This window comes from Lycorma delicatula, chromosome 6, assembly GCF_047948215.1.
Source record: "Lycorma delicatula isolate Av1 chromosome 6, ASM4794821v1, whole genome shotgun sequence".
Classification (NCBI taxonomy): Eukaryota; Metazoa; Arthropoda; class Insecta; order Hemiptera; family Fulgoridae; genus Lycorma; species Lycorma delicatula.
This window is the reverse complement of record NC_134460.1, coordinates 74,396,686-74,409,985: the sequence shown is the minus strand read 5'-3', so window position 1 is coordinate 74,409,985 and position 13,300 is coordinate 74,396,686. Positions and strand designations below refer to the sequence as shown.

General features: G+C 30.8%; 1 protein-coding gene across 2 annotated transcripts in view; it reads right to left on the bottom strand.

The window, feature by feature from the left end:
* LOC142325939 (putative ATP-dependent RNA helicase DDX17) overlaps positions 1-13,300 on the bottom strand; it is a 75,875-nt gene that overhangs the window by 60,417 nt on the left and 2,158 nt on the right. For both annotated transcript variants that reach the window (XM_075367895.1, XM_075367896.1), the window contains exons 2-4: positions 9,996-10,223; positions 8,861-8,986; positions 3,182-3,293 (exon numbers count right to left, since the gene is read on the bottom strand). In XM_075367895.1, coding sequence (XP_075224010.1) covers positions 3,182-3,293; positions 8,861-8,986; positions 9,996-10,223 — 466 coding nt within the window. The remainder of the gene's footprint in view (positions 1-3,181; positions 3,294-8,860; positions 8,987-9,995; positions 10,224-13,300) is intronic.

The window sequence follows — 13,300 nt, the reverse complement described above, 5'->3', positions numbered from 1 at the left end:
GAACTGCTGAGTAACATTAACAGAGAAATTACATTTACAACTGAAGTGGTCCAGGCAGTACTTTTGGAATCTGAGAGTAACTGGAAGGCAGTGTCTGGATCCACAAGCAAGGTCATGGAAGAACTATACGAGCCAGGCAGGAGTCTCACTTGAGAATGAGGCATCGAAGGGTACAGAGCAGACAGCCTCTTGGTTGATCACTTAGGGGGTTCCCCGTGCATATGGAGATCGCCTGGGTGCGACGAGGCTCGGGGCACTTCGTCCATGTACTCAATGGCAGCCTCCAGTAAGTAGTGTAAATGACATGTCTGCTTGATGTGTGTGACGTTCTATCTGATGTGATTGTTGAGTGGTGTTGTATGTGAGATACATGTGATTCTCTATGATTCTGTGCATGATTGGTGTATGGTTGTGTGTGAGGGAATATTACCCCCCTCCTGATGAAATGCTTCATTAGCAGTACCAGGAGGGGGGTAGCCAGGGGTGGAGGTTTAGTTACTAGTGGGCAGGCGCACACATACATACTTAATAACATTTTGAACCTGTTAGAGACCCCGACACCGCCTAGGTGTCTTGTAAAAGGATTCCTCCACCTGTGATTGATGCATGTCAATCACAATACTGACTTATTCAGGTTTGGATATGATAAATCAATATTTAAATAGTAATCAGTAAATAGCTACTGATTACCACTCATAAGGGTTTTGTACTACCTTCATACATTGAATTCAACAACTACATTTAACTACATATTTATGTTCACAATGTTTACAGTCTTTCAATACAATGAGAAAGGTTTTTTAATGCTGGTGAAAAGATCAGTTATTTTTACTTTATTATGACATTTTTAAATTTAAAAGCGATTGTTACACTAAACTCATCTGTTTTTCAAACCATTTAGTTGTTGTTTTTAGAATATCTTTTATGTTTTGTTCTACATTTTTTTTAACAATAGCACTTTTCATTGAACCCCAGAAACATTCTATCAAGTTTAATTCACAAAGATAAAGTGCAACCTTCCCCTCTTGCAAAAATTCATCAATGATATACCTTGGGCAAAATAGATGTTGACAATCAATTTCAGGCAGTTCTCCTCTCACCTGTCAGGATCATAGTGAATGATATTTGTTACTTCAAAAACTTCTGTATTTCAGTTTTCTAGTAGCTTCATTGGTGTTTTGTGCATCATAATACAAGGGTAAATCAAATATAAAGGGATTTTTGTTCCTGAGCGTCTATGGTTGGCAGGAGCTTGTGCTCCTAGTATGCTTGGGTGGGGAGAGCCGGCCATTCCACACTCACAACCAATTTGTCAGTATTGCTCACAATGTTGGAGCAACAGGTGACCCCTCCACTGTGCACGCTTAATTATAAGATTTCTTGCTCGTGAAGGAGTTCAAGCGATGGAAATTTTTCGGAGACTGACTGCACAGTTTGGGGACCAAATATTGTCAAGGACTCATGTGTTTGCCTGGCATAAAGAGTTCAAGGAAGGATGAGAACAAGTGAAAAAACAGGAACACGATCGCTGTCTTCGGACCAGCATTATAGATGGAAACTTTCATGTGGTTCGAGACATTCTTGAAGATGATCAATAGGTGAGAGTATCCAAAATTGCAGAACAGGTCGAAACAAGTTATAGGTGCTGTCAAGTGATAATCACAAACAGCCTACAGTTCCAAAAAGTATGTGCCAGATGGGTCCCTCGCCTTTTGACTGCAGATCAGACGTTGAGGTGTTTGGAGGTCTGTCAGAGGCTTACAGCAAGGTTTGCGATAGGTGACGCATTTTGAGTCAGATCATCACCTGTGATAGAACGTGGGTCACCACTACACTCCCCAGTTGAAACAAGCCAGTATGAAGTGGTGGAGAAAAGGGGAGGCAGCCCCAGTGAATGATAAGACTAGACTGTCAACTGACAAGTTCTTTTAACTGTTTTTTTTCGACTGGGAAAGCATTTTGCTCATTGATTTTTTGCACGAGTGACAAATAATCAATGCTGCTTACGACTGCGAGATGTTGAATGAGGTAAGGACTGCATATCGCCGCAATAGATGAGACCAACTGCTTCGAGAGGCCATGCTTGTCCACAACAACGCCAGGGCCCATACTGCAGCTCTTAACGGTCTCAAAATTAGAAGAAATGCACTAGACTCAACTTGATCATCCTCCCTAAAGCCCAGACCTATTATTGCCCTGCAATTTTCATTTTTTTTGGGCCGCTTAAAGAAGCTATAGGGGTCAATGATATGAATATGATGAGGGCATGGAGGGATTCGTGTGTAATTGATTCCTGACGCAACCAGCTTCATTCTATGATGCTGCGATGAAAAACCTTCCTTCTCGCTGGGAAATGTATTTCTAAAGCAGGAAACTATATAGAAAAATAAATTATATTTACCTTTTATTTTTCAATAAATTAATTTAAAAAAAAAAATAATCCTGTTTATATCTGATTTACCCTCATATATTTCCCCTTATGTATTAACTATATAGCAGCTATACAAAATAGGAAAGCAGAAAATTTTGTATTTAAAGAATTCTGAACCTAATAAATAAAAGCAATATAATTCAGGCATTTATATTTCAACTTAACAAATGGCAAATATGAAACACAACCTTACACAAAGTAAAGTAAAAATTGCTCATTTATGATTTCCAATCTATTCGGTATAAAAAATATATGAATAACATCATACATTACAAATCATGCAAACTTACAAATGAACAAAATTAAAAATACAATAAACACACAATGAAAATAACTCTGTCATACCACACCCAGTAAATTAACCTGGATACAAAAACAATTTTAATAAACAATGATCTCATGCTAATTAATTCCTTCCACAGCACATTCTAAGTGATATATAAAGATATCTTCAACATCTAAAGTGTCTAATCACTGTATGGTTTTCTGTCATCAATAACTTATTTATTACATAAATTTTAACTGTTTCAACTACGTAACATTTAGTCCTTTTTTTTTATCAGCTGCAAAAAAATTAATGTTTGTAACATGGCTAAGAAACAACACTACTTAAGGACTGAACTGTGCTACTGATAAGGTGATCTATGTACATGGTCTGTTAGCACACTATTCTGTGAAGAATTTATCTTATGATTCTTAAGATTGTTCTAAGAATGAACATACATTTCAATAAATAAAATTAATACATACAGCTAATGTTTTCCCAGATCCTGTTGATGCAATTCCAACCATGTCTTTTCCACTTAAAGCAATTGGCCAACCTTGGGCTTGGATAGCTGTGGGATGTTTAAAACCCAAACGACTGAAAAAAAGAGTGAAGGAAAAAACTAGTAACAATATACATTCCACATTATCCCTTGAAGTAGTAGATTATTTCTTTATAATGCTAAAACAAATTTATGTTTTAAAAATCTATGTTATTTGTTGAGGAACAATAACATATTACATATTAAAACTTTACAAATATTAACAAAATTATTTTTGTGCTATTTAATGCAAAATTAAAGTGAAAATGGCCTTTTTATTAAAAATGTTTGAATACGCCTACAATTCTCAGTAGTTTCTTTTGATGATTTGAAAAAAAATAAAGATCTATTTTTTAAAAAGAGCTTATAAAAACCATAAATTTAACATAATGAACTTCAAGTTTTAATTTTTTTTATGTAAACTATAAATACTAAAGATACTTAGAAACAAAAGCAAACTATGTGGTTTTAATACATGTTATACTGCACATAGGTATAACAACCAATACTAGTCATTATTGAAATTTATTTCAATTCTACTTCTTAAAATAAATATTACAAATCAAATTAATTAAAACTAACACATAAATCCAATGTGAACAATTACACAATTAATTGCACTGTGGTGGACACCAGATTCTTATTTGAAGAAATGTAAATGATGTACTCTACTCACTATATTAAAGGCTTACTTTCCACAAATATGATCTTACTGTAATTAAGGATTTTGATTTTATTAACAGAAACATTAAGAACAATTCCAAATAACCCTTTGTATCTTGTAATTCACGTGGAACATATCTATACTTTCAAATATCTGGAATGTATCTCTTTAAGTTTAATAGTGTTATTATCTGCAGTTAAAATGCAATTGTGTACAAAAACAACTAGTACATAACCTTACTTAATGGACTACTCATACTGTCAGTAAAATATAGCTTCATTTCTGGGTATTCCAACTACTATCAAGATCTATAAGCAGACAGAAATTTTTAACTTTCTATGATGACATATAGTATATCATCTTATACGATGATACATAATGGTTCATAACTTGAAAGCACTGCTCTTTTAGATATGTTATACAAATAGACAATGATAAGTATTTTCAGATTTTATTTACTACTGATGAAGTAAACATTAACTGCTTTGAAGGTTAATAAAAACCCATAATGACACTTCTTATAACATGATAGTTCCACTACTTCTCAAGATATAGCTGTCTGAAAGACAGCTAGAGTAATATCACAGAAGAACTATGTTTTAATAAATGATTTCATCAGATTGTTTTACCTTAACCAACTCCAGGAGAAGATTTCAATGAGCTACAAAATGACATCAGTAAACAGAAACTGTAGCAGTTATACCATTATAAGAAGTATTTTTCTTATTTTAAATCAAACACTTTCATCAAATAATCAATGAAAGATGTGACATAGAGCAACCTAATGTAGCACTTGCATATGCCGTCGGTATCTGATTTCGTATAGATTACACCAATAAACTTAATAACAAATTATAGATTTGATACTGCATTCAGGCGATAGAAATGGTTTCTAGGAAGTAAAATATGAAAAAAAAATCATTGAAGCTATTTTCTTGATGAGTGATTGCCTTCAGGTACTGTGGTTCTTTTGTGGGAACAATCTTTTCCATTTACTTAAATAATTTATTCTAAGTGAGTTCTGTAAAATAAAGATCAAATCAAGGAAATTGCACATCTAAGTGATCTGATTACAACAGTCTACGAACAAATCTGATTTCAAGCCACTAATAAGCTTAATGGTTCAAATACCAATCGGAGCTAGTTGAGATTTTTAAGCCTTTCTAAAATACAAAATTTTTTTCTAAAGAAACTTGATGAAAGTAAATAGATTAATTAATTAAAATAAGACAACTCAACTCATTTAAAAGCAATACATAACAAACTTGAAAAATACCTCAAAAATAAAAAGTCCACATTTTGGAGTTTGTGTCAAAATTAAAAACAATGAAAAGGGATTGTTTTTTAATCTTTCAGGGATTTTTGAAAATACTAATTCTATTTTTTTAAATCAATCATGCTTAAATAGACAGGTAAAAAAAAACAACAAAAAAACCGCTAGCATGAAAAAAAAATTTGCAAGGAATGTAAAGGTGTGGAACTATTCCACACCTCATGTGCACATACCTGATAAAGGTATACATACCAGATAATAAAAAGGAAAACATAGAGAAGCAATGTAAACAGAATACTATCAAGAAAATCTAAGGCTACCTGAAAATTTATTATACTTTTTTAAAGGTTTGTCAACTGATTTTCTTGAATTATTTGTGAAAATACCTAGAATGTCAACATGATTTCATGCAATACATCATAACACTAGGACAATTCAGTTCTAAGCTATAATGATTGTTTATGTAGTCTATGCAATTTTTTGTCTTCCATTTAAGTTACTTGGACAAAAATTATAATTGAACTACCAAATAAATCCCTCTATAAAATAAACAAAGAATCAACCAAATCAGTCAGTCCATTTGGTAAAGGATAAAGTGTAACATATAAAAAAATTATACAAGAATCAGATTGAAAATATATTTTTTACAGATAATAAAAAAAGAAAGAATAAAGAAATAAGTGTTGTTGTTACATATTAATTAATTTTTCAATATATTTTACGACATTTTAAAGCTTAAAATTAAAAATGTTATCTTTAATTCTTTTGCTTGTTTATAAAAGGTAGATTTATTTTCAACTTTAGAAAGAAGGCCTAGAGACTTAAAATTTGATGCTATTTAAAAAAAAATGTCTGATCTATTCCTCTTCCAGGATTTTTTTTTAGACTGAAGCAATATTTTTAAAGACTTCAAAAACTAACTACTTTTAGGAATGAAACTTTATTTAAAATTATTTTCTCCACTAACTAATTAAAATATAGAAAATTATAACTTATAAGAAAATTATTTTCTCAAAATACTATGCTGTGAATCCAAGATGTTTTGTTATGTAGCAAATTATCCTCAAAATAACCATAAACAAATAACCCAAGCGTTCACTGAATATGATGCTCTTATAAATGATATTGAAGCAATATCCAATTAATTCACTACTTTTATTTTAAAATTTATATCAGATTTTGTAATGATAAACACAGTACAATTTTTTATAATCTATTACGAATACTATTAATAATCATCATTATTCTGAAGTAATAACAATACAAGATATACAGCAGATGGTGTAATAATACGCTGTGATTCAGCAAAGCTGTCAAACTGGCTCTAATATTCATTTTAAAACCTTTATATTGGGCTGTATTAAAGCACAGAAAAAATTACAGATTATATCATTCAGTATAATATGGTTTGTCAAACTTTACGTAAATGTAATATTGAATTTCACTGCTTTAGAATATAATGAGAGAAAATTAAAAATTAAGAGTTACCAAAATCAAGCAATTATAAAATTTTTCTTTCAAAAGGATATAGTGTTTACTGCATGAATCATATAAATTTTTACAGATAAGTCAATCAATTCAGAATTGCTCAAATACCATTATAGAATTACCTGTTAATGTTTTAACTCAAGCTCTAGAATCTTATATTCAACAACCACTTTAAGGTTTGAATTACATGATAGTAATATTGGAAAAAATTTATTCTTTTGATGTAGTTTTTTATGTACATGATTAAACATAATTTTTTTAAAACATTAGAAAAAGGGCTTACTCTAACACAGGGTGAGCAACAAAAAGTCAAACCATAATGAAACTGCTACCGAACACTATTTATGAAAGTCTCACACAACTAGTGGATGTATATGTTACTGCTAATTGTTGCTACCATTTGTCAGGTGGTTATGTGAGTGCAGTTGTGTTAGTGAAAAATGCCTTATGGAATCTGGGAAAGGTTAGCTATAGCTGAGGCTTATATTTGTAGTTGAAGTTATTTGTAGTTTAGTTGGGATTGTTTGAACAATCATGTCAAGTATTTGTAGAAAAATTTCCAAATGCCTGCATCACAGTGAAGAGTAGCATACACAATTAAAAAATGGCATACAACAGGTTCGGTTTTAAATGCAAAACGAAATAGGTAACTTTCCGTTAGGACTCCACAGGCCATTGCCAATATTGAAAGAATTACTGCCAGTCCAAAAAATCACTACCCAAGTTATCCCAACAATCTGGTTTTAAATACACATCTTGTCTTAAAATTCTTCATGAATTAAAATTGAAACTATACCGTATTACAACTGTCCAACAACTGAAGGAGACAGACAAATCAAAACGACTTAATTATTGCAACTGGCTTCTCAAAAAAAACTGTTGGTGGACATATGGACCTGATGTCATATTTCATGTCAGATGACATTTCATTTATTCGGCCATGTTAATTCACAGAACACCAGATGTTGGATGGCAAGGAATCCTTAAGAGATATTCAAACATCCACTTCACTATGAGAAAATTGGTGTTTGGTGTGCTGTTTCTGGTAATCGTATGTTGGGACCAATATTTTTTGAATGGACTGTCAGTACACAAGTTTACCTCACAAATTTTGAAGAATTCTATGTGCAATTAACTGATAATGAAAAAGAATACAGCTTCTTCCAACAAGATGGAGCCACGTGTCACATATCAACCTTTTCAGTGAATCGTATTCATGCAGCTTTCATAGATAAACGAGCTGTCAGCAGAGGATGGTCGTTGCCTCCATGTTCCCCAGAGTTATCTACTTGTAATTTTTTCCTTTGGGGCTACTTAAAGAAGAGATTTATGCATCTAATCCCCACAATATTGATGAACTGCAGGTGAAGATTCAACGAGAAATTAACACAATTGGCAAAGTTTTGCGTCAGACAACTCTTGATATGATCAGTTGAGCACAAAAGAACATCGATACCCAGAGTGATCATTTTGAACGTCTTTTGTAATAAGGTAAAATGCAACATTTAAATTACGTTATACATTTTTCTTATTTAATTTATCAGTATCATTCATAAAATTTTATTCTAACATAACCTACCGATTCTACAGCAGTTACATTATCGGTTCAGTTTTATGTTGCTCACTCTATATAATATATTCACTATTTTAAAACTTACACATTTTACTATAAAACAATGAACTACTAAATACATTAAAATTAAATATTTAATTATGAAAAATTAAGAGCACATATTTAAAAAGAAATGAGAACTCCACACATTTATACTTTTAAGTTCATAATCTCTGTTACAATCAATGAATTCTGCCTTGCCTTCCGATCCTGTATCACCAAAATCTTTAAGTAATTCTTATTCTTCAACTATTAAGAGAAAACTTTTTCAAAAAAAAAACTTTGAAAACACAATATTACATTGACTATCACTATCACAACTAAACATAAAAACAGACCAAAATTATTTGTTATTTTTGTAAGGTAGGCATCAATATTACAAATAACATAAATGCATTGCAGTATATCAATTACAAAAAACATTAGATACAAAATTAAATGCTGTATAATGAAAATCAATGCTCATAAACTGTAGTCTGAATTAGTATCTGGATCGGTTCATTGAACTCAATGCAATACCCTGATATTATATCAGCCTTGATACATTGAGCATTAATAATATGTTTTTATAAAGAATTCAACTTACTTAATCTCTTTCATCACGTAATCAGGAAATCCAGCCTCTTCAAATGAAAAAACTGGATCAGGGACATTTTTCCCTTTTAATGTTATTTCTTTTTCTTTTCTAAATTGTTCAACTTCTTCTTTCAACCTAAAAATAAATAAACAACCATAAAATCAATAAAAAGAAACATAATCACATCATACGATTTATTAAAAGATTTAAAGAAAAAATATTATTACTTATTTCAAGAAAATAAGAATGATAAAAGCCTCAGGAAATAATAAACCTTTTTAAAGTTTTGTCAAAGGCAGCTGAAATACCATGATTGTATCTTAAATTTGGGTGACAAAAGAATCTTGGAAAAAGAAAGCGTCAGAAAAATGCCTAGAAGATATTATTCTAATAGCACTGACAATAATAATAATAATAATGTTTATTGCTGTGAGAAATAACACACTTGAAAGTAACAAATATTTTTGCAATAATAACCATGTGCATATGTTGCTGACTTTCGCTGTTTCATAATAAGCCCACACAAAAATAAAGAACTAAGCTAAAAAATTACTGAAATAAATTGGAAAACAAAATTATGCTTAAAACAGTTAACAATGTTTGTAAATGGTTTTTAATCGTAATTTTATTTTCTAATTTATTAGCCTGCATAAAATTCATAAATAATTTCAATTCACAAAAGGCTAAAAGATATTAACTCATCACAAAGTACATGACAAATACCACACGTCCAAACTGTGTCAGACTAATTGTACATCTAATAGTATTTAATTAATGAGCAACTTTTTTTTTGAGGAGAATGATCCACTAAAGCTAGCAATACTGAAAAAGAAATAACACAATACACTGGACAGCGTAATGCAGTAGACAACACCTCAACAGACACCAAGGTGCAGCTTGAAGGTCTTGTTAAATTTGATGTGATAATAGAATTTATTATAAATTTTAATAAAAAATATGTTAGTTTTACAAGTAAAACTAACATATCGTTGATAAAGTAAATGATTTGAAGGCAATTTTTTTGGAAATTTATACTCGTACTTCCTGTAGTGTAACTACTACATTACAGGTAATTTTATTATTAAATTTAAATGTAAAATAAAATAACATGCGTTGGGTTATATTTAAAAAAAGTAATTCTTACCTATCTTTTACATTGTCATGTGGCACATAAAAATCTTTCTTGAATGGTTCTAATCTACTGAGATCCCACCTAGGCTTTCTTAAGCTGGCACCAGCTTGACCACGTCTTCCTCCACCACCACCCCCACCTCTTCTATCCCGAAAGCGATCACGTTCTCTATCACGGTCACGGCTTCTGCTGCGATCACGCCGTCTGTCTCTATCTCTGTCACGATCTCTATCTCGAGACCTGTACATTTAAAAATAAAATAATGTACAAATTGCTAGCAAAAACTGAAAGTGTTTCGTGCTTCTTTGTTACCATATAAATTATAGATATAAAATGTGCTTACATCAGTATTCATTTATCATTGCCTAATCCACTGAACAAGAATTCATTTGGTTCTCTTCCAGATACCTTTACTAGTGAGCAACTCCATTTTCCTTAACTAAGAAACAGGATGGAAACCATCATAGACAAATCAAAATTAATAAAAATCTAAAAATAGATGTTTCATTTGTCTTGTGAAAAGAAACTTTTAACAATTATTCTTTTTTATCAAATTAATATAAAATTTTAAGCATCTTTTAAGTACAAATGACAGTCCTGGTCAATAGCTGTTCTCTTCCAGTAATCATATTAAAAGACAATTCCATTTGCGAACAGCAACTTTAATGGCAATTATTATTTATTAAGTATATGGATGTAAAGACCTTGTACTTGGTCTGTGCAGCTGTTTTGCTTCAAAGCATTGTGAAGCAGTTGTATTCTTTACTACCAGATGCCCAATATTCCCGCAGTTTTAACAGATATATCTTCTTTACAATTCTTTTCCCACCACATAATTAAATAAAATTATATGATAATGTTCATGCTATAGCAGAGTAGTTAAAATATACAATTTAGGGTCAAAAAATGTTTATCCTTACTGTGAGTCCAAGCAGTAGTTCTTTAAAGTTGTCAATATAAAAATTATTAAAATACTTAAACAACAGATTAAACTGTTCTCAAATACCCTTAAACACTAATATTTTAATATAATTTCTTAGTAAAACAATGGAACATTGAAATTGCACTATCAAGAAAACAAGCAATAAACATAGTTATTTACAGTAATTTCTTCAAATAAACTGGAATTTATCATAATAACAAAGAAATGGTTTTTTTAACATGTTTAACAGGCAATTTTCAATTTTCTCAACTTTCTTGATTCGTGGAACATAAATTTTCAAGTACAAGGTTTTCTATCTCTAATGGCCAATTCTATAATTTTCTGTTCTTTAAAAATGATGTTGGCAAATACAATGTTGCTTTGAGGTTAGTTTGACTTAACTTTTTCTACTGGAAGAAAAAAAAATTTTCAAGTAGATTTCAATTTTAATAAATACTTAAGTCAAGTCACACCTGCAATTAGAAAATTTGAAGGCTAGGGAGGGACATTCTAATTTCTTAAGGAAAAAATCTAGAGAACTGTTTAGTTATTCAAATTGGGAGAGAGTACATTTATAGGTAGAAACAAAACTAAACTGTAAAATAAAAAGATTCTACAGTAATCAAAGTAACTGTACTTTGCTTTTATATATCTGACACTTAAATCAGAAATTTGCAGGTCACTGAAAAAATTGAAGCGAATCAGTTAGTGTGTAGACAACTAAAGAACAAATAGTAAATAAAATGGAAGGATATATGGCATAGTAGAATGAAGAAAGGAATGAAGCAGGAAGATACCTTGAGTCCTCTACTTTTCATCATATCCATTAACAATATATTAAAATACTTTAAAAGAAAACAAATTAAATGACAAAGTAGGATATTTAGAGTTTAACAAATTTTTTAGAGTTTAACAAATATAATTCTTATAAAATGGTGTAGTGAAATTTCAAAAAGGTTTTTTAAGCAAGGATGACTTTTGACAAGATTAACCGAAATAAATGTAAATGCAAAGTGATGAGTGGCAGACAGAAAGGGAGAGAAATAAAATGTATCTGCAGGGGACTAAACATTGACAAAGTGGAAAAATACGAATAATTGAGTACCTTTATTAGTAAAAATGGAAGAAAGTCATTGAAATACCATCAAGGAGAAGGCAATGAAGTGTATTACCTCCCCCATAGTGATTCAGAAGAGAGAATGAATAGGCACAAAAATAAGAATATTCAAATGCAGTATATATTGACTTATAATAACAAAAGCTGTATAGTTCATAAACAGAATGTCGGTAAAGTAACATCAACGAAGATGAGATATCTAAAGAGAGCAATGAGAAGGTTAATAAAAGGTAGGTGAAGAAACGAATAAATGCAAAAACCTAAGAATGGGAACTACAATTAAACAAATTATGTTTTATTATGTGAAGTATGTACTAAAATAATAAAAATTTTACACCATATACTTATTTTGTACAAATATATTTTGGCAAAATCCAGATTGCATTCAAATTATGCATCTAAATAAATAACAAATTGTGTTCCTGAGGCAATAACTTCCCAAATCTAAGTTCTGTGTAGTTGGGTGATGGATAAAGTACATGAAATACTCTATACCAATACCAGCACTACTAGGTGTACAAAAATTAATCAATTTTGATTACAATTATAGATAACAGTACATTTCCGTCAGTTACACAATAAACATTTTAGTCGATTGCTATCAGACATTCTTTTTATATTTTAAAATGCTATGTTATTTGTGTTTCATTTTTATCATGACAAAGGATAATTATTTTCTGCTAAAATCTGTTTGTATGTAGCATAAATCTTATACGATAAATCTATTATGCTTTACTTATCTTTATTAGCTGTATCCCAGATAAATTAAAGCAGTCTAGTTATACATTTCCACGCAATTAGGAGTGATCATTACTTGTTCTGTATGGCAAAGTTTGTTTGATCTGCCAATGTCAGAAGAAACAGTTATTGAACGTCTTAATTCATTTGTTATTGGCTACACGAAATGTCAAAATGTTTATTACAAGAGAGATTGTATTTCAATGATGCTATCATATGAAGATCTTACAGATGCAGTTGCCATCAAATGTTTAGAATCTGTTTCGGAAATTGGTTGGAAGGTAATCAACTCCATTAATTAGTAAAATGAAGTTTGTTTTTGTTGGAGTGAGCAACTTACTTCAGTTTTGAGCATCATCGGCAATTAATAAAAATACCATAACTGATTGGTTAATTTATAAAAGATCTGCATATTCAGTTTATTTTACTTTGCCGGACAAAAAAATATATATAAGCGATGATTACATTGTAGAAGTAGATGAGGGTTTACTTAAACACCATAGTAATGCAGGCAAAGTTCTTTCATAGCAGTGGATTTTT